The following is a 27,559-nucleotide window of genomic DNA, read 5'->3' as shown; positions in this document are numbered from 1 at the left end:
GGATTTAGGATGACCTGTGGTGCTGTACCAGGAGTCCCCAGCCAGAAACACAGTGACTGTATCTCTTCCACAAACAGGGTTCCTGTTTTTAATGTTAAAGTAGTGCTGTGTGATTTATCACATCTCCCACACCAGGGAAAAGCAGAGAGGAGCCAGAGGAGGGTTTGAATTGTTGAACAACCCCACTGGACATCCACACAAGCTCCTCTTCTGCCAGGCTCCCAGCCCACCTCCCTGCATCCAACACAGGCTACAAAGGTTTCCTTATCAGGGCGGTTTACAAACTGTCACACTTGGATATAATACAGCCATCCTGCCCAAAAGGAGATGCAAAACAGAAGCTTCACCAGAATCTGCTGCCCTTCCTCTGCCTTTGTAGGAAAATGCTCTTCAAAACACATTTATTTGCTTATGGAACATTTAAGTTCCACGACAGAAAGCTGCAAGCTCAGAGTTCTGCACGTGGAACCTGAACTACTCTATCCTCCAAAGCTCCCACTTCGAATTTTCTGGACCAACTGTCCCAGGAAGCCTCTCAGGGATTTTAAATGATTTATTCTCTTTATCACTTGAAGACCTGTCTAAGTCCTCAGGCAAAAGTTTAGCATCTAAGAAACATCAGCAGACTCTTCCAGTCCCATCAGTTTTGATGTGGGAATTGGCCAGGCCAAAGTTCCTGGAGAGAAATTTGCTTCAGGACTGTGAGGTCTGACATTCTCTCATTCAGTTATCAAGCTCCTCATCCTGGGAGTTAAATACTACAAGTGTGAGAATAACTGATTTTTCCAGTGTGCTGGCCAGACCAGGAAATACATACTTCATAAGCATATGAAGTACTATCTAAATGGAAAAGTTGATTTTCAGAATTCAAATATAAAAATGCAGTATTTTGTCAGAACAATGTTTCTCCTAGGCCAGTATTCCAGCTCTGACAATGGTCACAGGACAGTATTCAGGAAAAGCAGGAGAGTCTGCCCACCACCTGTGAAAACACATTGTTCTTCCTGCCCTGGCATCTGAAATCACAAGCTCAGGGATGTCAGGGGGTACATAACTGCCTTTAGTATCTGCTCATGGATGTGCTGTCCTTGAGGTCCCTGTCCTGGCGAGTGTGGGCATAGAAAGGAAAAAGAACTGGACAAATTCATGGAGCATAAACAGGTATTACAGAGAGACAGGTCTTTCCTCCTCCATCAGGCTGTGTATCTACATCTGGCATTATGCAGAGTGTCAGGAGTCAGAAAGACAGAAGCAGAAGTCTTGCACGTGTCAGAGACCTGCCCAGCCCAAGGCAGGGCAGGAACTGGGATCTCTTACAAAGCTCTGCAGGTTGGGTGGAGCATCTCTCCAAGTGAAGCCCTGCCAGCATCCTTATTTTCCCCAGGGTTCAGCTGAAACTCGCCTGGTGGTCCTGCAAGCTGCTTGCCAAACATCTGCCTGGATCACACAGGGATGACCTCATCTGGAACTGCTTGTTTCTTCCACTCAGGAGAGCTTCAGGGGTGGAAGAGCAGGGCTGGAGATCAAGAGACCTCAGGAGAGCTTTGTGATAAGGTAAAACCCTATGGACTCAGACTCTACTTTCTCTCTGCATATTTTAGTCTCATCCATCACCCTGTCTGACCCCATCTCAAATGACAGAAATCCATCCAAAGCATCCTTCCCCTCTATTATTTTTGGCAAATAAGTACCACGCAGTGTTGTGCTGTTCAAGAGACCAACATGGGCTGTTCTGGTGCTCTGGACGAACAGCCTCATTGATAATAAAGTTTTTGACCACCTGTCCTGTGAGTAGGGGCCTGGGCCACAATCAGGGTACTTTGAAGGATTCTGCAGTCATGGCTTGGCCAATTAGTCCCACACACAGAGTGGAACAATCTTTAGCAAACTTTGATTTTTGAAAGATAACTATTGAACAGGTCTCTACGATAAAGTCCTCTTGTATTCCCACTCTTCCTAAACTACCTACAGTTATCTACTGAACAACTGAATGCCTTTTTCCCCAGGTCTTCCTTCCTTCAGCTCTGCCACCATCACAGGGTCAGGGATTTCAGATCACTCAAGGTATGACAGAGAAAAACAACCTGGACTTTCTATTATACTATTTGGGACTGTGAATGTACAAATGTCTGCTGTGCAGTGCAGGTTCCCAAACGAGCTGGTTTGCCTCACTGAGGAATTCCAGCTTGGACCTGGAAATCCTGTGGCTGTTAGCGCCGTGTCACAGCTCAAATAATCAGATCTGAGCCTCAACAGCCCAATTACATCCAGCACAATGCTGTGCTGACACAGTTTCTGGTTCTGATTTGGGAGCTGGTGGGATTTCAGCTTCTTGGCTACAGGGTGCAGATGTGCTCAGATCTTACTTCAAACCCTGCAGCAGCAACAACAAGCAAAGGCTCTCATGATTTCCTTTGAGAAGAGTGGAAAGCTTTTTAGTAGAGTATGTGAGTGAGGGATGAAAGACTGGAGAAACTGCTTTCTACTCCCATTCCTGCCTGGAGCAGGATAGGTGTAGGTATATCTGTTTCAGGGCAAGACATAGGGACAAGATGGCATTTGAAAGATGCTCTCTCACTTTAATCAAACTCACATAGAGCAACTGATGTGGTTTATGCATTCAAGGAGGCCATAGGAAAGAGGAAGCTTTTAATAAGTCCCTTCACTATCTTGATCCCAGGCCAGAGCTTCTTCTATGGGCTACTTTAAGGCCATACCTGCCCAAACATCCTCAGTCAGTCCTAGAATGCATCAATTTTCAATTAAAAGAAAAAACAGAGAGGTTAATTGTGAAAAATGAAAGTTAATAAACAACATGTTTAATTAAAAAATGTCATCCAGCGTAGAACAAAGAGAATTTTAAAGCTTTGGCTGGATATGCACAATTTGACTGAAATAACTAAAGGCCCAAGGGCACCTTTAAATTGCTATAGGGGACAGTACCGACACAAGTAATGAATGGACATCCTCAGAGTGGAACTTACAGTGTGTTGAGGTTCTTCAGTTTTCTGAAGGCTCCAGGTTGTATCTCCTTGATGTGGTTGAAGCGTAAATCTCTAAAAGCAGAAGACATAAACAAGCCATTACCAATAAGCATCATCCCTATGAAGAAGGGAGGAGGGCTGCTGGGAGGGTCTATCACACCAAGCCTATATCAACAGGAAAAATGCAGACAAAGGCCAGGGAACAGAGCAGAGAAGGAGTGATAACGAGGGTTGGGGTCTGCTCTTGTCTGCAGCGAGCTGGGACAAACCTACATTGAGAAAATTCTACAGTCTAATTTCACAGAAAACTGAACACTGAAAGGACTCAAGTGATCATTTCCATGAGCAGCAGAAAAGGTCTGCAGCAAAACACCCCAAGTCCACGTGCAATTACACTTGCATCTCATACTAATTTGTAAAGGAACACTCATCAACACGTGGACCCATATTTCAGCTCCATAGCAAAACTATCTTTGCCCTAAAATGGTTAAATCTGCTCAAATAACCTCATATAATAAGCATTTCCCATTTTGCTCCACAATGCTCCAAGACTCACAACAGCTTATCGCTGCCTGCATTTCAGATTTGTGCCAACTTCAATTAGAATTACTGGACTCCAGGGGATTCTGGCAATTTTCAAGGGCTGCCCACGGAACTACGTCAACTTGGAACCCTAAAACACGGGGTTTGGATTGCTAATGAGATAATAAAATAAGAGCTAAGTGGTTTAACCTGGTTAACCAAGTAGAAACACTTCTATAGGGACCGTGCATTGATTTGGCACCTCGCACGGTCCAACGTATTATAACAAACCACAGAAGGCTGACAAATGGGGTTTGCTGCAAGTTTCTGTCCAAAGCAAAACAATGAAGTTGATTTTTTTAATCCTTCACTGCTTGATCTATCCCATTTAGAGAATACACAGCTATTTTTCAGTTTAAGGCAGCCTTTTAAGGGCATTTGCCTTAGGAGGAAAAATACACGAGTTGCCCGTCATTCTGGTGGTAACTTGCACTTGGAGGCAGAGTTTAAAATAATAATTCTACAAATAGCTACAAGTTCAACACTTATTTTTAGACAGGCATCAACAAGAATCGTGGCCTCCTATAAAATTCAGATTAGAAAGAGGTGCAGCCACTGCAGGTGACCCCAAAGTGACAGGGAGTTATCTGGGGCAGCTGAAACAGCTTTGAGCAAGTACTTGGGAAGAGGCTACACAATAAGTAAAGCTGATTTATTTTAAGATCATAGAAGCACAGACTGGTTTGGGTTGGAAGGGACCTTAAAGATCATCCAGTTCCAACCCTCTGCCATGAGCAGGGACACCTTCCACTAGACCATGTTGCTCCAAGCTCTGCCCAACCTGGCCTTGGACACTTTGGCTCATCCATAGTGTTTTCTCTCCAGACCTTGCCTTAGCCTAAAGCATCGCTGGCAGTGAATGTCATGGAGGGGAAACACTTGTTTCTCTCTATTCCCAGGGCTCTTACTCTGGAAATTTACATTTCTTTTCAGGAACAAGTGTGCTTTTCACAGGGACCCACCACACAGCTTCTCCTGTGCCCAGCTGCTTCCAGCTGCCCTGTGCTCCAGCAGCTGGGCTCCCTCACTCCTGCCTGCTTCTTCCTACCTGGGAATTCACACAAATGGGAAGAAAAAAATAATCCCTTGTGATTTAACTCTACCCCATGTTTTCAAGGCCAGCAGTCTGGGATTACGAGATACTTTCCCACAAGGAACAAAGGGAATATCTGCTGCTAAAAGATCCCAGATTCTCTTCTACCATCACACACACAGAATGCTCACTGGAGGCCTGGGACAGCAGCTATCCTGTGTCACCCAATACAGATCCCTCTGGACAACACCAGCTTGACTGGCTCAGCAGAAAATCTTACCAAAGCACCACAGCTCTGACAAGAAAGTGGATAATCTGGGATCTGCTATAGAAATAACTCACCTTTTCTGAATTTGGGAACCTAACCCCATTACAGAGGCTACAAAGAAGGCCAGAATTTGCAAATGGGTTGGGAAATAGATCTTGACAGAAAGACACTCCAGTCTGAGGGTCTCAGCTGCTATCAGAACAATCGTCCCTGCAAGCATTGTGTTAAATAATTATCAGTGATTAGCATATAAAACAATCAATGGCTTTTACAAGAAACTTCCACTTCTGCCTAATCTATTTAGGCTTTCACAGACTCATGTATTACTATGTTAACTAAGCAGATAATTAGCTACAAGAGGCATTTCACTGCAGTTCCATGGAAATTACTGGGTTGGTTTCATAGAGGCATCGTTTGTGCACAGCAGTGATGCTGACAGTTCTGGACCATTTCACCCAGAACTGGTTGGTAAGTGGCAGCCACACAATCATTACCAACAATGACACAGAGAGTAAAGGTGGCTTTACAGAGATAAGATCTTGTTGAGGTTCTTTCCAATGTTTCCTGAGGAAGGCAAGGTGTGAAAGACATCCTAAACACATCCTAAAAATATCCTATAAGTCAAGTTTCCATATATAAGAAGAACCAGAACATTTACCAGAAAAATGCTTGTTTCTCTTGATTATCTGCAGAACATCAGAGTCAGCTCTGCAGGTTCCCCCATCCTGCCAAAATACTCCAGTCCTGGCAAGAAGGGAAAACTGCCTTGCTGAGATGGAAATGAAGTCTTCCAGACTCACTGTCATCAGCTCCCCAACTCAGAAATGTCCCTCTCCCACACGAGTCCCCAAATGGCTTTAATAAATGACAGCCTTCATCTCCGAATCCCTACACGGGCAGCTGAGCTTTGCCATCTCCACAAGGCAGATGAGGAGACCACAGAGGGGCTCAGGGCTGGAGGCTTTTCCAAGTCCTGGCTATTTTGGGGTGTACCAGCTTGAGACATTAAGATTTGACTGTTGAAAGAGTGAAGGAAAAGGAAAATATGTTCAGCATGGAAATACAAGTGAACGAGACGATGGGATCATGACTGAAACAGCAGAGAGCAAGCAGATGCAGGGCTGTGGTTCGCTGTTACACTGCCACACCACTTACATTTTGAAGTTCTAGGGGATGGCAACACTAGATTTTAATTAAGAAATCACCACAGGCATTCCTGAATGCAGCTTTTTAAGATTTCAGCTCCCATAAACAGGAGTCAGATTTTCAAAAGGGCTCCCTCTGCGTCACAATCCAGCAGCCAAGTCTGCCAAGCTGGTTTGATCCCACGTTTTCTGTGCATGAAGGCTGGTGGAAATGCTATGCTTCAGAGCCAGTGCCAGGGCAGGAGGCATCTGCTGGTGCCTCATCCCTGGTGGAATAATTTCAACTGCCACGTGGCATCCCTTTAGCTCTTACCAGCAAGGACAGCAGCAAGGAACACCTCCAATGCATAGTTTTGGTCCTGGACACATATTCAAGTAGGAAGGTTACATAAAAAATTATTGAGGTCATCAATCTTAGATAATTTGAGCTATTATTTATTAGCAATGGGTACAGAGTTCAGCGTCTGACCCTACTCAATCCAGCTGAGTTTATTCTTGGGCATTCATGGCACACAGGAGCAGGACTCTCCTAACCTAATGCCTATTTCCTTTGCACCATCTAGTCAAGATATTTCCCACATCAGATGAAGACAAATTTCCCTCCTTCTGAAGTGTGTTCTGACCCTGATCCAGGGGAAGTAAAAGAAACTCTTTAATATGTAGGATAAGTGTCAGTCTTTTGCTTTTCTAAGAGCGTGACCATTTAAGTTTTTATCCAGAATACACACACAATTCTTACTTAAAAAGCAAATGATAAAATCCTGGTATACCTATGGGCAAAAGGATGTGGTGAGGGCAATGAAAATACAAATACTCAAGTGGGAACCCGATGCTGAAGCACTGAGAAGTTCAGTGAAGGCAGGATTCCAAACACTTAAGGTAGCTGCAATCACAGGATTTAGGATGCTTTCATCAAAAGATGCTTGAATGTTTCTAGAAGGAAAATATGTTTTAAATACCTTCCCTCCCCATTTTCCTTCCAGTGAGGGCACTTCTGTAACTAGAACATAGAGAAGATTCTGGTCACCTCTAAAAGGTTTCATAAGGATTAAATTCTACAGTGAAAGAAGCCAGAAAGAGATCCCACCTGGCACATTCTGAATGTGTGGGTGTGCATTTAATGGCTGCATATAAGACCATCACACACTGAGGAAATGAGTAATCCATTCTTCAACCCGAAACACACGACAGAGACCACAAAGGGAGCAGCATTTCCAAGAACTCATTTGCTCAGTAAACCTTTCCCCAGCAAATGTATAAAATTCCCTCTCAGAACTAGGCTCATTAATAGCCTAAGAGAGATACAGCCTGTCCTACCCCAGCCTTCCTCCTGTGGGAGGAGGAAAGGAACTGAGCAGCCACCAGACAATAAGCACAATGATGAAGGGAAACAAAACTTGCAAGCTGACCATGCTTACACTGCCCAATTAGCAACCAGGGCTGTGAACAACTGGGTCACCTCCAGTTCATGCCAGCAGTGTGCTGAGATCCCAGATCCTGCCCCGTCTTTGCCTGTGCCCTCAGCTATGTTCCTCCAGCAGGGCTCATTCATTATGTGCTCTGCATAATGCAGAAAGGAGAATAACCCATGGATAATTGGATTGCAATCCATTAGCTGCCAGCCAGAGGGGAACTTCTTTCCATGGATTCCTTCCACTCATGCCCACACGTTGCAAAGCTTATTGTTTTAAATGTCACATTGTAGAACAAATGACAGAAGGTTCAGGATCTATTGGAATTTTCGGAGTGTATGTTCCACAGCTGTTCCCCTCCTTGGGCTGCTGGCTAAAAGAACTGCCTGAATCCCAGCAATAACCAGCGGATCACATCTGGATAATCATGTTCCAACGGAACAGACAACAGCCAATATACGTTTGCAGTTCTACACCATGAATTTTTACAGCTTATCTGTACACGTGTAGCCATTCCTGCCATCCTCTCCTCGGCTCGGGACAAAGCCAGCAGGCTTCATCCCCAGCAACAAATGGTCTGCTGCTAAAACCAGACATTGGGCCAGATCCTCTGCTGTGCCCAGCTGGGACTGGGAAGGGAGGAGGGAAATGGCGACCAAAGAGGAGCCAGTAACAGCTCGTCAATCGTGGAACTGGTTCCATGCCAATCCCAGCATCGCTCGGAGAAGGCCACGGGCGGCTCCGAGTTCCGCCAGCTGGCTCCAGCCCCGAGGGGGCCATCTGCCAGCGGGGCTGGTGAAGCACAGTGTGCCAGCTAGGAGACTTCCCCACTCTTCCAGGATTATTAGAGAGAGGATGGCACGGAGTCACGGAGGTCAGAAAGTCCCAAACTCCCAACTTCAAAGCCAGCTCCATCCGGAAACTGCAGCTGTTCTGCGAGGGAACCAAGCTGGAGCCTGGGATTGGTGTTTGGAGCTGCAGTCACAGACTCAGCCCTACTCATAATGAAGGGTAAGTGTGGAAAATATCCCACATTTTCTACTCAGAATAACTTCATGATCAAGACTACTCTTGCTATAGTTCTGAACACTCAGTCTGACACAACAGTCCTCCCAGGAGATAGATTAACATACCAAAAAGCTGGAGTAGTCAGGGCTTGGTTAAGAAGCATTCTTTGATCTTGCACAATTCCAAAAAGCTTAATTATTCAAATGTTATTTATAATAATACAATGGGATGCTGGCTGGGAAATGCATTTGCATACATTAGATCTTCAAGATAACCAGAGAGTCAGGATTTTTACTTGCCACACGCCACACAAAGGCACATGATCTGCCAACAGAGAGCACTCACCAGGCTCATGTGTCTTTACATCCATGGGGATCTCTGCTTACCAGTATGACCTTTGCTTAAAATTATGCAGACAGCAGTAAAAGAGAATAAACCAGATAAATTGCCTTAAAAAATACTGGTCCACAAAGACAGTCACCTCATTTTGGAATATTACTACTTTTACGTCTCACACCTACACCATCTTGTTAATGTTTTAAAACCCACTTTCCCATTCAAAGTTCTTGCACTTCTCTTAAACTAAATAAATCTGCTTTCCAAATGGTTAAGGAGGGAGAACATGGACCATTTACAAGCAGTGCACATGCAAAGCAGTTAGAGCAGAGGAGAGGGAATTAGGGTGACTGCACTGGAAAACCTGGTCACCTTTCTAGACTGAGTTTTACAGGTGACTCAATGCAACCTTAAAATTTACGAAATTTACTAAAACTGCAAGGAAAAACATGGGCCAGGGTCAGGCTTTGCCCCCTGTAGCACAGAGAACGAAGTGTGCTGCTGCCAGAGGGAGCAAATGTGACAGCAAATGGGGCCACATTTCAAACACTGAACAGAAATTAGGCTTTAATGAGCTCAGAAATATCTCAGTTCAGCCAATGAAACAAATTTTTCCCTCAATAAAAAATCTATGTTTAACCAAGGAGGAACAAGTTACTGGGCTAAAATCAAACACTGTCAGGGTATTTAAAATATTTTAATACTTCAAGATGCAGGGGAGTAAGGAGGAGAAAAAATTTGGTGACAATTGGAAGAGACAGACACTGCAGGTTGCTGTAAGTGCAGATAACCAGTACCCAGTCTGCAAAGTACTGAGCGGTGTCACTGTAAATAACCACTCCATCAACAGCCATCAACAGAGAGAAAGCTTTGGCAGCTGTAGCAAGTGTAAACCTCATCCTGTGGGTCACTAATGCTAGAACCTCTGTGGTCTCCATCCAGGAAAGCAGGTCTGGATGGCAGCAGTTCAAAGCCAGCATCCTGCCCACATCATGTTCCTCAGATGCATAAGTGATGTATTAGTGAGATATCTGGGGAGAAATGCAGGCATGGATGTGCCAGCTGAGATTAAATTTAGTTTATTACAAGCAGCTCGTGTTGAGAAAGTTTTACAACTGCCAGCAGTTTAAGCAGGATGAGTATAAAGATTTTGACAAGCCTTTCCAACTATTTGCAAAAAGGGTCTTTCAAGCCAAGAGAGCAGATAAGAATAGCACAAAGGGAAGCACTTTGTCACATGCCACTACCTCTCAAACCCACCTTTAAGTTCAGGATTAGTTTAGAATCACAGGGCAGTGCTCTTCTGCCTCTATCAGTAAGAGCTATTTAGGAGTCTCCAAGCGTCACACATCCTTTTCCCCCACCTTTCCTGTTTGAATGGACTCAGCCAGCAGCTCCCTCACTGACAGGTACTTTATTTCTCAAGGAATCTGTGAGTTACCACAAGTGTTACTTTCTAAATAAGCCTAAAGTTTGGTTTGTATAGCTGAGATGGAAACCGGAAAATCAGTACATAAAAATTTGTGAATGAAATGGTGTTGTATGTACCAGGAAAGGGTTTGTGTCAGTAGAGACAAAAGCCTGAACTGCTCTAGTTCCTCTCTCCCCTACACTCAAAGCTTTCTAAAATGCAAACTGCATACATTTCTGTAAGCTCAGTTCAATATTCGTGGCTTTTGATTCTCTGAAACTGTCTTCCAGTGCTTGCCCTGGCATTATTCTCACTAAATTTTTCAATTCCCTTGATTGTCCCATTAGCAATTAACTGATGCCAAAAGAAGCATTTTCTGCTTTGTGTTTCAAAAGCACGAAACAGTTTGTGAGGCAGAGAATTCTGTGGGGGAAAAAGAAAAAAGGAACATAAAACTGTGCCTTTGGCCTTGACTTTTCTGGTTTGGATTTTTTTTTTTTTCTTTCTTTCCAAAGACCAGGCAGGTAGAGAAAAGCAGCAAACTGAAGTGGTTACTCACAGTATGTTTGTCTGGGGCGGGATCTCGGGGATGGTTTCCAGCATCAGATGCATGCATCGCACTGTAGTCCTGAAGCACAGGCAGCGACTGGGGCAGGAGCAGGAGAAGCCAGGCAAGAGGAGAAAACACAAAAAGCCTCCAAGAGCTGAAGGTTTCATCAGCATGGTGTTTGCTGGAGTGCATTTGCCTCGATTCTGAGCTGCAGGGAGCTGACCAAAAAAAAAAAAAAAAAAAGTTTCCCAGCCCTGAGGTCCAGGAGGAGGGGACTCATCCGCATGTGTTTGCAATTAAATTAAGGCAGTTTGACAGTCCAACCGCCCACCCCCTCTGCCATTATGTACATCACTGAAGACCAGACTGTCCCCACCCCTCTTTAATTGTGGCGCTGAAATATAAACTCTTGGTTTTGATTTATTTTCGCCTTGTTGCTTCTTTCGAACAGCGAGTTAACTCCTCACGTCCTCCTCGGGCATTCGCCTGACACCAGAATGCACCTTCATGGACAACGACCAAATAATGATCCTGTGCTTCCAGGGCAAGCTGGGATGCAAAAGATTCAGGGTCAAGGTTTTCATGTCCAATTTTTTTGCCTGTCTCTTATTACATGGAGTTACAACATCTAGCAAAAACACGTTTCCAACCGTCGATGAGAGCATGGAGTGCTACAGATAAGTGATTTTAAAAGGGAGATCAAGAACAGAGATAAATAACCTGCAAATAAAGACAAGTCCCCATCCTGCAATCTGTAAAGTTTCTTACACAGAGTAAAAGCCGATTCGTTTCAAAGACATTTTGCCAAATACAATTTCTTTCTACAGGGATGCCACTAGGAAAAAATGTCAGGATTTTGGAGAAATTAAAGGCAACTGAGGGATGAAAAGGGAAAGAAACACTGAAATCAACTGAGTTTGAGCTGTAGGAAATTAAGTTCTCTGTTTGTTTCTCCCACTGCATAATAAAATTGGGATGCAAAAGGCAGGATTTGTTCCCATTTTAATTAATCACCTTTGTAAAGAAGATTAGACTGAAACCATCTTGTCTTTAGGTTTGCAGTTATTACTATACAAGATCTTAAATGTGTGAGTTCAGGATGAGGGAGGCACTAACACACATTAGGATATAAAGGTACCTGAAGAAGTACAAACATGGCATCAATCCACATTACCTGGATGATCAAATGAAGGTTTCCCATGAACCTGCACATCTGCTTTAGACTGTAATCTAAAAAATAATTAATGTGACAGAGGAGTATTAACAAAAGTGACATTTATACCTTCTTGGTTCTCTTCTCCCTTCAGATTCTCTGTCACCTGAGCATTTGGGGAGTGCGTTGGGTTTGGGGTTTAACCTAAAATTTCATGCCATAGAAGGTAAAATAACTATTTTTTTCCCAGCTATACAAGAGCATTATACTGCAGGTTTCCTGCATCCTGTCCTCAGGCAATCTGCTATTTGTTTGCCGGGACATCACTTGGAAATCTAAGCAAGTTTGCTGAACTCATCTGCTCCCCCTGTGCACCCGACTCATGGTTTTGGGCAGAGTGTCCTCTAGCGGCCACCCAACCCAACCCTGCCTTACAGAAACGGGTTGTAAAAGGCCAAATTACCAGCTTTAGCCTTTAACCAACAACTGGGAGCTGAGATCAGAGTGCTCCGTGTGAATATGACAGCTTTTAATTCCAATTTGAGATGCCAAGTCCATCGGAGTCACACCCTCCACGCGCACCAGACAACGCACGTTGTGTTCAAGCCTTCGTGACCTGAGTTCTGTTGATTGCTCCCCACATCATCTCTTTCTAAAACACACCGGGCTCTGTCAGGACAGGGCAGCACAGCTGCTTGGGAGCTGCTCAGTAAGGAAGTATTTCTAGGAAAATAAACAAAACTGCTCTCTCCAAACCACGCCCGGGTGTTTTGGAGCCGTCATTTTCCCTGGCACATCCGGCCGCTTTGCAAATGTGGGGCTTTTGCCTCCTGCTTCTGTTACCTCTTGGAGCATAAACTCTGAGCTCTAAATCAACCCCCTGCAACAACAACAACAACAACAACAAAATCCCTCCTAGGTTTATTTATATTGCAACAGGAGAGCTGGGCCAGGCCTCAGTCAGGTTTCCTGATATATATTGTCTGGAATTGTATTTCAGAACTCAGCTGTGCCATGGGGGGGCAGCTTCAGGAAGGATTTGCCCACTACTTTGTTGGCATGGGATCTTCAGCCAAGTCAGCAGATTTAACAGCAGCCACAGGGAATAATCTGAGTGCAAAAAGGCAAGTTCTGCAGCCCCCACATTTACTTAGAAGCAGATCTTCCCTTGAACTTGAACCGTACCTCTCCTTATCTCCCCTTCACGACAAATGGGATGATTGTGAGATGTTATGAAACACCAGCAATCCCAGTCCCCTTCCTCTCACATTAATTTATCTGATTTTCTGTAGACATGAAAAATTGTTTAAAAAGGAGTGTGCAGCTCTGAGCAAGAACCAGAAATTAACTCCTGAGCAACTGGAATTAAAGTTAACCCTTGTGTTCCACGCTCCAGCCTTTCCAGCCTCTTCCACACAGGCTTTTCAAACCTGCAGAACCCAAGGAAGTTTGGGGGTTTCTCTCTGGTGTGCTTCTTTCCCCCCTCCCACCCTTCTTTGTTTTATTTTTAACTAGAAATTCTGTCCCAGTAGAAAGATTTCCCTCAGGGGATCTACCCCCTCACTACATCCCAGGGGACTGTGACGTTTTACGTTTTGCAATGAAGTGAACATAAACATCATCTGACAAATTTAATTTCCTCGATACCATTTCCATGACACATCCATGGCTTTCCAAAGCAGAAAAGGATTTTCTTTCAGCAAGCATCACGTGAAGGAAAACATTAACATCAAACTAATCTCCTGTTATAGCTGGTAAAGGGACATTTATCATACACACAGATGACAGGAAGAAACACACAGACAGGCAATTATCCTATGGAATAAAGGTTAACAGATTCATTTAATTAGCAGCAGCTGTATTTGCTGTTGTGACCAGTTTCCTACCACAGCTGAAGCCAAAATATTATTCTCAATACCAGAGAAATGAAAGCTTTGAACACCACCTCTCAAAAATCTGCATTAATTAAGCACTGAAGCAGAGCCCAGAGGACAAGAGGGGAGCTGCAGGTCAGAATGCATGGAACAAACTCCAGACATGTTTGGTTTAGGCAGTCCCTTGAAGTGCAGAAATGAACTGAATCACCTCTGGGTATCTGCTGTCTACAGGTCAATAAGCCAGGTAAGTGAATTCACTCTTTAACTGTTCTGATGCATTAAATCCAGATCAGTGGTGTGTGTACTGATTCCAAAAATCATCTTGCAAATCTGCATTACATAAAGGTTTGGAACTCGTGAGCTGGGCAGGTTTCTTCTGAGGAGATTTTATTCTGAGGAGTTCATCTAAAACTGTGCACCTGCACCAATTATTTTTTCTAGTGTTCTAATGTCTTAACCTTCAATTATGGAAATAAGTACTTATCTACAAAGTATTCTAAGCACAACATGATGCAAAGCCACGTTAAGAAGGCTAAAAAGTCTTTACTGAATTTATTGATACAGAAACACTTATTAATAAAGTTCAAATTGTGTAACACTTCTGCATGCCTCAGGCCAATTTAACTCTAGTTTCAACACAGAGATTTTTCAGCTTACACACTCATGATTAAAGCAGCTTGAAGTTCAGTTCTTTTGCAAATTTACTGCAGGATTGAAACCTAAAAAGAGTCACAATAAAAGTGATAACTACTTAGAACACAAAAGGAAACAAAGCAGGTACAATTCCTAGACAGTTTACAGACCATACAAACTCAGCTCTAATACAGCTCCTCTGCTAGAAATGCTACACAACTACAGTGCAAGTGCTTGTGCACAGGGAAAATGTATTTACAGTTCCCCCTTATTTACAGGCTATAAGCAATACTATTTCACAGTTATATTACACATAAAATTTCTACTATGTGTTTGTTTGGACCTGTGGGGTTTTTTTTTGGACAAGGGGACAATCCGACAACCTAGAACATAAATTTCCTGTATATATATATTTATTTATTCAACTTCATCCAGGAAAAAAATAGCAGTATTTATGCATCTTATAGAAAGCTACAAAAATGTAATAAAAAAGGCAAATCTGGTGAAAAATCCAATAAAATATCTTTTACAACTGGGGCTGGGATGGGGAATAAAAAAAAATCAAACAGGGATAAATGAAAGATAATTCTCCCTCAACTGATCAGCTCCAACAGAATCTCAGGAAGGCCTACTAGTAAGAACCTGAAGTTTAATGTCATTTTTAAAGGAACTCTTATTTAAAAGTTTCATAATTAAACCAAAGGATGACCTGATAGCCAAAAGCAGGAGGCACCCTGAACTACAGAGAGGTGTGGAAATTGTGCCATAATACACAAAGGCACCTGGTATGACACCTACTAAGCAGAAATGTCTAACAAATACAGGGGCCATAGACTTTGTGGGAGTACAGAGAATAATGACACAAAGATTAAGCCTCTATTTACCACCATATTCAGGATATTCATCTGTGGAAACAAATCCACTGCAGTTGCTGGAATTACACGGTGGGTACATGAACGTTTGCAGGAAACCATCAGCTCAGTGGCCACAGAACTGCCCCACTTCAAACAGAGAAAGAAAAACCTGAGGGAGCAAGCTAATTTGGGGTTCCATTTAGACCAGAAGTGGAGACTTAGGAAACCAGAGGCAAAACACAGCCTGTGCCTGTGTTATGTGCCAGCAGCCACATGACAGAGCATTAGGAGATGATATTCTCAAAGATACACAGAACTCCTCTAAAGCAAGGAAGAGTTCTTCACTTCAGGCTCAGGCATCCAAGAGTTATCCATTTATTTTCAAAGCCACTCAGACCTTTGAAGCACTACTTACCGTGAAGCAAGTTGTGCAACTTGGGACCATTAACCGAAAAGTCGGCGTATTTTTGGCAAGACAAGTCTTTCTTTCATTCCTCCTCAGAGAATGAGGAGAGAGCACACACACACACACAGAAAAAAGATACCAAAGTGATACCAACTCTAGTGGTTTTGATGGGGCAATGCCTTAACACAGCTTCACCACCTACCAAGAGGGGGCTTTTCATCCCCCCCAAGCTTTAGGAGTATTTCACATCAACACAAACTCAAGTTCCTTTCCAGCCCTTACCACTTTAGGCAGATTTTTCAAACAGGCTGAACCAAGTAAAACTCTTCTAAACATGGTATTTTTTATCCACAGACACTGTGGACTCCCCATCCCTGGAACTATTCAAGGCCAGGCTGGATGGGGATCTGAGTAACCTGGTCTAGTGGAAGGTGTCCCTGCCCCTGGCAGGGGGTTGGAACAAGATGGTCTTCAAGGTCCCTTCCAACCCAAACCATTCTGTGATACCATGGAATCTCCTTCCACCACCATGACAGGAAGACTTGGGAATAAAAATTAGAGCTCACATTCACAGAACTACAGAGTGTCAAGTCATTCCATGTGAGCCTGTTAAAAACACGTCTTGGTTGCTGCAGGAATCAAACAACTGTACCAAGCTGTATTCCAATCACCTCACCTTGCCACAGCAGGGGCACACACAGAACACCTAAAAACTGCACCAGTCTGCCTTTCTAGACTGTTTCCAGGTTGTAGATACTCTCCAGAAAACTATATTGGGCTTATTTACCTCTCAGGCTGGTGCTCTGCGCCTCACTCTTTCAGCCCAGATGATCACACTTCTCTCACAGGACAGCAAAACCCCCAGATTCTGCTTTCACAGTCAGTTTTCACAAACCCACTGCTCTGCAGTTCCTCTCTACCCTCCTCCCCATTCAGAATTACTCTGTAAAATTTCAGAGATCACAGTCCCAACTTTGACAACCTCTGCATCCTGTCAAAGCCAAGCAAGCTTTGCAATTCCTTACTTGCCTCCATCGCTTTAAAAAGAAAACACCAAAAAAAAAACCCCAAAACCACAAAAACCCCCAACTCATTTACTAGAACAGGTGTTTCCCATTAAGAAAACCAGTATTCTGTAAAACAATTTTGCTCTTTACTGAAAAATTAGATATAGTTTAAAAGTAAAACAGAGCAACCAAAGAGGAGCTGATGCTTTCCTTCTCATTCAAAACCTGGATGCCACAAGGGTAATGCCAAAAATTTCCTTCCTTTCTGTAAAAGTTGTGCTTTTTCACACTACTGGAAGAAACTAGATTGGCCAGGTCAGTTTTTCCTAACAATCTTCATCCTCCATTAAACACACACCACGATAAACACATGGCAGGTTTAGTGGGAGAGAGCACAGACAGGAAAGGTCTTGGGGGAACTGCTTAAGAGTTTTTCAAAACTGATATTCGGTAGAGCAGCTCTGAGATTTTTAGAGTATCTCTGTGCAGTTAGTTTCAAGGGAATTAAATCCTCCTTTCCGTAAGCAGCTGAGCATTTCACCAACTTGCCTCCTAAGGAATCCCTGCTGTAGGATAAAACTATAGCACACAACTGAGAAGGACGAAGAAACTCAAAAAAGCTATAATGTTGAAGTTTACAGCAGCCACATTCCCCAGCCTACTGCCTTGGGTGGTCACATTTGCAGGCAAGCAAGTGGTGTACATTTGTCAAGCCCTAAGTAGTACTTTTATTTCCTGCCTACTTCCCACTTCCCAGAAGAAGGAAACTACTTCTCCCTGTAATAAAGCAAGTAATACTTCAAGGGATCGGGCAAAGGCAGACTCAAGACCTTTTCCCTCAAAAAGTTTACAGGAGGGTCTGGCTTTAGTTCAGAGGGTTTGGTTTCTTCCTCTTCCTGCCTCTCCTCCTCGATGTCCTCGCTGTTGTTGTTGTCATCTGACGGGCTGGAGATCCGGCTGGCGAAGACCTCTTTGTCCAAGAAAACAATCGTTTCCATGCGCCGGCGACGGACGCGCCTCCGTTTAAATCTCGGGGGGTTCTTCAGCCCGTTCCCGGTTTTGCTCATTGTTTCCTGATGAATTATTTTCTTAATGGTTCCCCGGATGGCGATGCGAGCCAGGTCCTGCAGGCTGCGAACGGCCACGGGGGCTGGAACGAAACAAAACCCCGTGAGCAGATACGGAGAAACTCCCCCCTGCTCCCTCCCCCCTCCCTGCAAAAGCACTCACAGGAAAAGTTCTGTTTGCTCAAATTAAATCAGGCCATTTGAAATCCCTGCTGCGATTACACAAACAGCTCTATTCAGCCCCTGTCAACTCAGATAAACCGCGCTGCAACTTTCCAAACAAAATTTAATTGCGCGTTTGTCTCATTAAAAAATTTCCCCGTTTCGATCTCAAGTCCTCAATTATTTTAAGATACACATCTTAAAGACTGTAAGAATGCAGACTTAGCAACCAGAACTGTGACTGTTTAATTACTTAGAAAAAGCTACTTTCCTACTGTAGATAGCCAGATATGAAGTCTATTTAACTCTTCAATAAAACGATTTTTCTATTGAGCTGTTACTTCAGCTTTGCCAAGTTCTGCATTTATAAAACACAAGTACTATTTATGCTCTTTAAAAACTGCTTTAGACTTAGTGGGAGAAGACAGGATGGAAACCATTTTGTAGAAGTAATTACAGAAGCATACAATAAGTTACTGTACTGAAATACCTCCCACATTAATGTTTTGGAAGACTGTCCTGTCTTCTGCACTTATTTGCTGCCAGCCCATAAATACACAACATAACTCACAGAGCATAAAGAAAAAAAAATGTACTGATGCACACACATCCAAAACTGAAACAAAAAAAAATCACTGTCTTCTACCAACAAGTAAGCTTTCCTGGGAGCTGAAGGAAGCAGAAAAAAATTACATGTAATTTATGTGCAGGTCTCACTATAAAGCGACCTACTTACAAAACATGAAGAAACATGCATTTACTGGACTTTCCAGCACCGTATGGATTGTTTCCCGAGCTCCTTTCTGTCATGCAGACACCTTTCCAGAATAAGACCAAAGCCTGGCTAATCTCTTTATGAAGGTATCTCTGTCTTCAGAGGCCTCTCAGCCCTGAAATCCTAATCTAGAGATTGAGGCCACTGATACAACCTGCACTTCTAACAGCCAACCAAGGACTGCACAACTTGTGCCCCTCAAGCATTCCAGCTTTAGGATTGTAGGAGAATTAGAAACCTTTTGGGTTAAGGCAGGAGCAAACCAGCTGATGGGAATCTGAGGAGTCTCAAGGACTAAGTGTTTTGAGAACATGACAAGGACTGAGTATCTACAGAAATGAGAAAAACAGCACCTGCAGACGGGAGTTTGAGTTGGGCCTGCCAGGAGACATGTAAAAAGAAGTGTTGTGGTTAGTTTTAGAAGGAAAAGAATTTAGAAAATAAGATATGTTAGCTAGCCAATAATAATCGTGTGAACAGTGTGTGTTTTGTGTGTGTAACCAATAATAGGTTAAGTAGTCAAATATGTGGTAATTATTGAACTGTATAAAAGTAAGTGTAATTTCCAATAAAGATGGAGCTTCTGAACGTCATATTGGTGTGTGTGGAGCTTCCCTTGGGTCTCACACATGTTTACACAGGATAATTCTGAACTGCTGTGGGGTGAGAGCCTTTGAGTGGAGGTTTGTTCACAGGTCCTGCCTGTAGCATGACAGTACATAATTCAGGACTGAATTGTCTGCACGTGCAAAAACAATGACCAAGCATCCCTCAAAGTCCAGGTACAATTTCACAAGAAATCATTTGTATTTGGAATGATGGTCTAGTGGAAGGTGTCCCTGCACATGGCAACAAGATGATCTTTAAGGTCCCTTCCAACTCAGGCCATTCTACGACCCTAAAGATTTAGAATCTATTTTATGCAACTCCCATTCTTGCACGAGACAGACAACTGTTCAAAAAGGAAGCACTTGGAGCAATTTTCCTTGAAAGGATTCCCAGGGATGTCACAGCTCACAGCCAAACAGCAGAAGAAACCTCCCCCGTGCTCAGGAATGTCTGTACTCACGCAAGTGAACAAGCCTTGATTTTCCCGAGTCTGCGTGGTTTGGCTGAATCAAAGGAGCAAAAGAAACAGCAAGAATCTTCTTGGTCTCCCAGGCAGAAGGGCCAGTACGAGTTATCTTAGTCAACTAAACCAAAACAAGGAGATTATTGTTCATTGTGTGAACTACATTGAGATTTTTGTACAAAAAAAAAAAATGAACAAACAACTTTTCTGCCTTGACAAGTGGTTACAGACTGGAAGTTGCAACATTAAAAGGTGATAAGGAGAAACACTGGTGGTTTGTTGTTTTTTTTTTTTAAATTGAGAACTTCTTGCAGGATTAGCCCCAAGTAATTGTTGGAACAGAGCAAAGGGCACTGGCAGTTTGGGATGCTGCTTTCCCAGACCTTCCTCCATTCTGGGCCAGAACTGTTGTGTCTGATGCCTGAGAAAATTCAGTCACCAATGAACATTCACTCCTGAAGAGGTCTGCAGATCACTGGATTTTATGTTCCAGCCCAAATCTCTTACATTAAGAGATGCACTGCACACCATCTTCCTGGGAAGGAACCTTGCACCCTGCTCCTCCGTACCCTGACAAAGAGAAAAGGCCAGACACCTACATCTCAGTCCATTAAAACAGCACACCTTTACACCAGAGAGATAAACTGAATTGCAATCTTGAGCTCACTCATGAGGCACTTGCCCACTTTTTACTAAAAAGAATCCACTGACACTTGTAAATAGAGACATCTTGCAGGCTCTTTCACAAGCCAGTCAGGGATATGTAAAATGTTGTGTTTTGTCATCAAGCACAACACTAGATTATGTAATTGAACAAAGCCCTGTTTACATTTTCTGCAGCATGAAAGTAAAACTGCAATTAACAACAGACTTCAATATGTGAAAGATTGGTAGAACTCCAAATTTCTTAAATATTATGAATCTGCAGAGTTCAGTTTCCACTCACAGTGAAAACTGGTGCACTCAGTGCTTTCTTCAACCTGCCACAAGGGCAAGACAAAGGAGCAGCTGTTGACTAAATCAAGATCAGAATTAAGAATAACTGAATGAGAAACAGGAGAAGAAAGGCACTCAACCTTCTCTTCCAGAGGCATGACAAGAATTCCCCCAACTTTCAAGAGGTTCTTCATGTAGTCCTCGTGTTCCTTCTGTACTCCAGCACCACAGTAAACACGGTCATACTGAGTGCAGTCCGGGGAGATCTCTAGACAATTGCCAGTAACAAAGGATGGCTCACAAAATTCGAATCTGAAAGTGAAGATGACTTGTATCAGACAAGAATATTACAATTTATCCAATGAATCATTTTCGCAACTATGAAATAACTAAACTACGAAAAATGTTTGAAAAAACCCCAGTTTTACAGGATTTCTCCTCCAAAGCCCACCTATTCTAGACATTATTGTGACAGAACACAGGTAGAAGTCTCAAAACCGCAGAACAATGAGGTCAGAATTCATGGATTAAACTCTCCAAAGGATAAGGATGCATAATTTCCCACTTGAGATGCAGGGAACTCTTCAGAACAAGCTATTTTTAGTCACCTGATGCTGACTCAGTCATAATATGCAAATATAAATATCAGACCTCTGACTTCAAACAAGAAAGTCTTTTAAGGACTGCACCTGCATTTATTGTTGCATTTTCAAAAGCTGGCTTTTCAGATGTGGGGAGCTATCACCTGATGCTACAGAATTACGCTGTGCTGAAGCCAAAGGAATTTTGCCCTTAGTTTCAAAAGAACTGTAATTTTACCCTTAATAAAAAAAGAAAGACCTTTTGCCCACAGCATTTCTGACTCAGTGTAAAAGAAAAGTGAATGATTCAATAATGCCTCTGCTTTTCTTACATGCTCAAAAAATACATCAATTTTAAGCCCTACATTTATGAAGTTGTACAACACATCCATTCTTCTACTGGTATCTTGAGTGGCAGCTCAGTATAGCACCTATTTATTCCTAAACACTTCCTGAAGCTTTCTGGTTTTGCAAAGCGTGCTGGACATTCAGAGCAGCCAGTGAACAGTTCCTGCACACGGTGTTCCAACAGCACAACCCAGCAGACATCACTCAGCAATGCCAGCTTTCCAGTCATGATGATTCCTGAATTCAGCTCCCTTTTGCTCCATAGCTATATTTGTCTGGAGAGAGAAAAAAAGTCTTCCTTAAAACATTCTATTCAAACAATGGCAACGTGACCCTGGAAAAGCACCCAGTCGAGCACCATCCACGCCAAAAACTGTCAGTCCGCTGCCAACATCCAGAAAATACAGCCCCCTCACCAGCAGCTTTCCAGTACGGCAGGAGCAGCACAAGGCTGAGCAGTCTAAAATCCAGCATGTAATGACTTTGATTTTCTTCCTCCCAGGAGAGGAGGGTATCAGGTATCCACAGATGTTTCGCTGCCCTGTTTGAACAAACCGTGCAACGGATCCAAAAATATGACAGCTACAACTTTTACTGCTGAGGTTACTATTGGCAGTGGTTATCTTGCCTGGAAAGTTATTAATTGTGACAGCAGCAAAATGGAGGTTCTAAGGAAGCACATAAATCAAATCCCAAGCAGTTTTAGTACCAACTTAATCATCTTAGAACTACCTCCCTATTTTAAAAAGCCGTTTTTCTTCTTTTCAGATAAAACACATTAGACCCACCCCAGAAATCAGTTCATATTCTTCTCATCACCACGCACGCTCCCAGACCACGAGAAGAACTAGCGCTGTTAATTGCAAGTTTCGAGCTGTTACTGCCAGTGCATTTCAAAACAAGCAAACTTCCCACAGCAAACATTTCAGAGACTCCCCCACAACGCACACGGGCTTCGGAGGTCACACACTGCAGCTCAGCAAGCCTAAGGAGCCTGAATCCTCAGATTACCCTGAATCCAGAGGGGCCTCACGGGAGCCAAGAACTGAAGCCAAACCAACAGAAATTATTTCCAAAGGGGCACTTTGCACTCACTTGTCGAAGCTGTCGCTTGTCTTTATGAAGAAGTCCAATTTCTGCTTGGCGTACTCGATCACGTCCGAATGGAGCTCCACGCCGTGGTTAACACCAAAGGGGCCTGCAAACGTGGAACACCAGGGTGACTGGTAACAGGCAACACCACAAAATCCAGCAGCACTAATACAGTTCGGGTGAATTCCTAGCACAGATTTTCCCCTGAGTGTCAGACAGTGTTTGTGTAGGGTCAGCTCTCTCAGCACCACAATGGGAACTGCAACCCTGTACCTGCAGTTTCTGGCAGCAAATGAGCCTGTCTTGCACAATTGATTCTGAACCATTTGCTCTGAACTATGCAGGAAACTTCTCCATAGCAGGGAAGCACTGCTGCCATTGCTGTAAAACTGGCCACCTGGAAAAAAAAATTCCAAGGCAGAACAACTCCCTGCATGTTTTAATACTTCTCTAAAAAAAATTTTCATATTATTTTTGCACCCCCTTGTTGATATGCTAAAGTCTTTGCAAAGGAACCAGGAACAGTCATCATCCACTGTACCTCACTTAACAGCAAAATAAACTGGAAGTAACAACGTAAGTTGTTCAGCACTTGTGCTTTTTATGCAGAATTGACAGGGTAATTTTTGCAAAAATTCAAAAGAATGTAAAAGCCCTGCAGTTACATATTGGTATCCTTGGTAATCTCAAAAAGCCTAGGAGAAAACCACAAATGGGAGATGGGATTGAGACTCTACCCTGAGAACAAACATGTCAGCAGTTAAAATTCTTGACACTCACTAAAGGGAAGTTTGTACCCTACAGCCATTTGCTATCTATCCTGGCAGCTACAGCTCTCACTGAAACACCTCAGGGTGAATTGCACATCTGCACTTGGGTGATTTGCTCTGTGTCACTGCAGATGTGGTCACAAAATCCGTTTTGCTGCACCCGGTGTTTTCCAGAGAATATTCCCATCTGTCTGTTAGTAAGTGTCAAAAGTGGACTTCAAACATGCCTCAGTCTGAACAGCACAGTGTGAACACAAACAGGCACAGTGCAGGTGTAGTTACAGGTTTCTGTGGACATGCTTAATTCTGGTTTCAGCTTTGTACTCCTGATCCTGATCTGGGGTCATCCCTAAGGGGAAACTAACCCAAGTTCATGTCCAGTCCTGCAGGAATCAACTACAGCCACCTCTGGAAACACATCTGTGCCTGTTCTGATCTGCCACAGAAATCTGGATCCCATCTGGTTCCAGAGAGAAGGTTGCAAAAATCCTGATAAACAACCTGGATTAATGCACTCTTTACTTTCCCAGCTATCTTTTAGTTCCATTACTTGAGGAATGATTCATTGCCTATTTCAAAACATGTTTTTCGAAATTCTAACACAAACAGTTAACGTGATTGAAAAGGTATTTACCCAAGATGAGTCCAACCATAGAACTCAGATAACCAGTGCCACTGCCAAGATTCAGAAATGACAGCCCTGGTTGCAGATCCAAAGCTTCCATCACCTCAGAGTAAATGCAGGGTGCTGAGAGATGAATATTCCCATGCTTCCACGCCAAGTCCTTGTAGGCATTGTCTTTGAACTCTTCCAGGTAGTAATCTGCTCGATCAATGGCTCGGAAGGCCTGTTCCACCAGTTCTGTCCTGATGTACTGTGCCTCCTTCAGGTTATCAATTAATTCATCATTATCTTCTCCCGCACTCACTGCGCCTCCCATCTTCAGCAGCCTTCTGTAGACACTAAAAATAAAAGAATAAAGGAGGGTGAGGTACAGAACGTGCACTTCAACACTAAATGACGCTGCTGTATACGTGAAGTACTTTGAGAGAGACCTTTATGTGCTCCAAGGGCCACAAGCACCAGGACAACGTCACCAGCAGCACTCCCAGCCCCCATTCCAACAATGGAAAACAAAATGCAGCAGATCTGGCATCCAGTACCTGACACTGGGGGTGGGGAGGGGGGGAAATCACAATAGGCAATTTCAGTGTGCAAGTCCTGTCTTCAAACACTCCCAACGGTTTTGCCAGCACGTCATATTTTCCACTGCACCCTTTTATATAAAGGATTATTCCAGCTCCTGTGCTTGTTGTAGGTCATCTTTCACTGCAAGCCCAAACAACAGTGCGAGTTCGGCCTGTCTGTCAGAATTCTCCAGCGAGCAGACTTTCTATCTCTAACAGCATCAATTAAGAGACAAAGACACAGGCAGCAAATTCAGAAGAGTCTCAAATTACGTTTTCTTTGAACATGCATCAGGATGTTGATTTCACAGAGGTTAAAAAAAAACCCCAACAACTCTGACCCATCAACCTTGTTTACTTTAGCAAATGCAGTTTCACACAGCTCATCTCCACAGCTTGAGCCACCACCATCACTAAAGCACTTAATGATACAGAGAGCAACTGCAGAGAGAATTTCCACTGCAGCCTGTGGAATTTCTTAGGTCCTCTTAAGCCCTAGATGAGCTCACCTTCAATTTGGTAACTCCTGAGTGACACAGATCTCTGAATTGCAAACACTTCTGACTTCACTGACATGATCATGGGCCTACTCAGGCTTGTTGGTGTGGGGTAAGGAAAGAAAACACTTTCCTTGACTGTGCATTACACTACACATGGTTATAATGCTTCACGTAGGTAAACAGCTATAAGTTTTAAAGGAAAAGGTATAGGGGGAGAAGAACCCAGAAGAACTTATCACTCAGAATTAACCTAGCTTTTTCCCACCCTTCTCATATCTTAAGAAAAAAAAAATCTTTTCCAGAAAACACAATATAATTCTTTTAATGCATTTATTTACAATGCCTTTCCCTGCTCACAATAATAACCACAGAACCAGCAGCAGCTTTGGAGTTTTCATTCCTGGGATCAGAAGATCTGCCTACAGCAAAATTGTTGCGAGTTTATTTGTTACATTCAGCAGGAGCAAATTACAGACTTTGGTTTTCAGAGGAAACAAAGAAAAGCTACAGGACTCCAAGGAAATTTCACAGTTATTCAAATAACATGCCATTCTGATTACCTGGAGAGGCACACAAAACAGGATATACTTAGGCAGGGACCTCGAGCCAGTTTTTAATCCATTCATGTCTCAAACACATCAATCCAGTTCCAGACCATTAATAAAAGTTGAAATAAAAAGCCACCCCTCTCCTTTCAACAGTGACTCCTTCATTTTCTCTCCAAAAAATGATTGTGTTTTATTACTTCACAGTGGAAACACATCAAGTTGAAGGTTTAGTTGGGTTAATCTACCAATTCTTTTTCCCCCCTTCTCTTACATACTCAAAACCTCAGTGCATTTGCACACATAGGGTTGCCTGTACCTTCGGCCAATTCACTTTATGCAACATTCCACACTAAAATACTCTCTTCCCTGAGGGTACTGATTCCCTTGAGCATCTTCTACATATTTTTGTTCTTAGGGTTGCTTATTTCTTCCACTCTTTCTGCTATTAAAAAAAAAAAACCTTGATTTTTAGATTTAAACTAAGAATACAAAGTCGTGCCTTTAACAGTGGTCCACTTTGGATCCCCAATAAATTCCTCCTGATGTTCGTGAGCCCCACTGGGGCAACTGGTCTGACCTGGCTTTAGCTCAGCTATATGAACAAAAAGTGTCTTTCCATGTTCTACAACATTGAACACAACAACAAGTGTTGTCTGAGACATTTTCTTAATGAGATCAAGGAACATCCGAGCTGTGACAGGCGTCAAAAATGATCATTTTTACTGGAAATTAACTTACTGCAATAAAATTAATGTTTTATTGTGCAGAACGTCTGACACTCAAATTCCTCTTAATGTAATCCTACATCTTTCTTTAACTTTTTGGGAACCAAGACTGTGGGTGGGGCTTATTTTTTAACAAACTTTTCAGAAAGAAAACCCTCCATAACAATCCCAGCCAGATTTTTTTTTTTTTTTTTTTCCCTTCTAAGGCAGAAACAAGAGATTTCCACAGATGTGAGCCAGGGACAAAGTTCACTGTGCAAAAAAAAAAAAAAAATTCGCTGCTCACTCAACACGGACACCAAACCCAGCAGCGTTCTGGTCCTGGAACACCCCCTGGGAAACACCCCCTTTAAGGAAAACAGAACAGAGAGCAAACAAACAAACAAAAAGCAGAAAACGAGCAAACGAGAGAGAAAACAAACAAACAAAAGCACGTGAGGAGCTGCATTCGACCTGAAACAAAATCCTGGGATTGGAGCGATCCCTCCCTCCCTCCCTCCCGGTGCAAACAAACACCGCTCCTAACAATGCACGGGGCAAACGCAATCCCTCAGCCCCAGCAGGTCTCCAGGGCAATCCCTGCTCCGCCACAACACGCTACGGGAGGAGCGGCAAAGATGGGGTTATTTATTGGTGTAATAAAAAAAAAAAAATTAAAAAAAAAACAAACAAAAAAAAAAACAACAACAAAAAAAAAAAAACTAAAAGAGGCACCTGAGCGGCCGCGGTTCGGCTCCGCTCGGCTCCGTTCGGTTCGGCTCTTTTCGGCTCCGTTCGGTTCGGTTCGTTTCGGCTCCGTTCGGTTCGGTTCGGTCCGGCTCTTCTTGGTTCAGTCCGGCTCTTCTCGGTTCGGTTCGGCTCTTCTCGGTTCAGTTCGGCTCCGCTCGGCTCGGTTCTTTTCGGCTCCGTTCGGCTCCCCCCCCACACACCTCAAAGGCCGGCGCGCTCGGGGCTGTAAACACTGCCCAGCTGAGCGCCGGCCGCGCCACTGCGCACGCGCGGCTCGCACCACCGTGGCGGGTGAGGGGGGTGGCGCGTGGAGCACACCACTGCGGTGCCCGGCGGGGGGAGCCGTGCGGGCCGTACCATGCAGGGCCGGGATGGGGGGGGCGCAGGGCTGTACCACTGCGGGGCTG

The 27,559-nt window shown here is 43.5% G+C and overlaps 2 protein-coding genes across 4 annotated transcripts in view; both read right to left on the bottom strand.

Moving 5' to 3' along the window:
* LOC114056406 (peroxidasin-like) overlaps nucleotides 1-11,255 on the bottom strand; it is a 42,546-nt gene extending 31,291 nt beyond the window's left edge. The window contains exons 1-2 of the mRNA XM_027881576.1: nucleotides 10,739-11,255; nucleotides 2,985-3,056 (exon numbers count right to left, since the gene is read on the bottom strand). Coding sequence (XP_027737377.1) covers nucleotides 2,985-3,056; nucleotides 10,739-10,902 — 236 coding nt within the window. The 5' untranslated portion in view covers nucleotides 10,903-11,255. The remainder of the gene's footprint in view (nucleotides 1-2,984; nucleotides 3,057-10,738) is intronic.
* On the bottom strand, nucleotides 463-27,255 carry PCMTD2 (protein-L-isoaspartate (D-aspartate) O-methyltransferase domain containing 2). 3 transcript variants are annotated; one of them, XM_027881581.1, is made up of 8 exons: nucleotides 27,138-27,255; nucleotides 24,097-24,425; nucleotides 22,696-22,798; nucleotides 20,812-20,983; nucleotides 19,733-19,856; nucleotides 16,305-17,809; nucleotides 14,114-14,120; nucleotides 463-469 (listed from the first exon to the last, which is right to left on the bottom strand). In XM_027881581.1, the coding sequence occupies exons 2-6, from the start codon at nucleotides 24,401-24,403 to the stop codon at nucleotides 17,427-17,429; spliced, it is 1,089 nt and encodes a 362-aa protein (XP_027737382.1). In that variant the 5' UTR covers nucleotides 24,404-24,425; nucleotides 27,138-27,255; the 3' UTR covers nucleotides 463-469; nucleotides 14,114-14,120; nucleotides 16,305-17,426. The 3 variants fall into 3 exon arrangements, with proteins under 3 accessions (XP_027737382.1, XP_027737381.1, XP_027737383.1); XM_027881580.1 differs by lacking the exon at nucleotides 463-469 and having other exon boundaries at nucleotides 13,499-14,120; XM_027881582.1 differs by lacking the exons at nucleotides 463-469; nucleotides 24,097-24,425; nucleotides 27,138-27,255 and having other exon boundaries at nucleotides 13,499-14,120; nucleotides 20,812-21,875.
* Between the last annotated feature and the right edge of the window lie 304 nt (nucleotides 27,256-27,559).

The sequence above is a fragment of the Empidonax traillii genome, unplaced genomic scaffold (genome assembly GCF_003031625.1).
Source record: "Empidonax traillii isolate 1590-97213 ecotype Southwest subspecies unplaced genomic scaffold, ASM303162v1 scaffold91:size2966241, whole genome shotgun sequence".
Lineage (NCBI taxonomy): Eukaryota > Metazoa > Chordata > Aves > Passeriformes > Tyrannidae > Empidonax > Empidonax traillii.
This window is presented reverse-complemented; position numbering and strand designations above follow the sequence as displayed.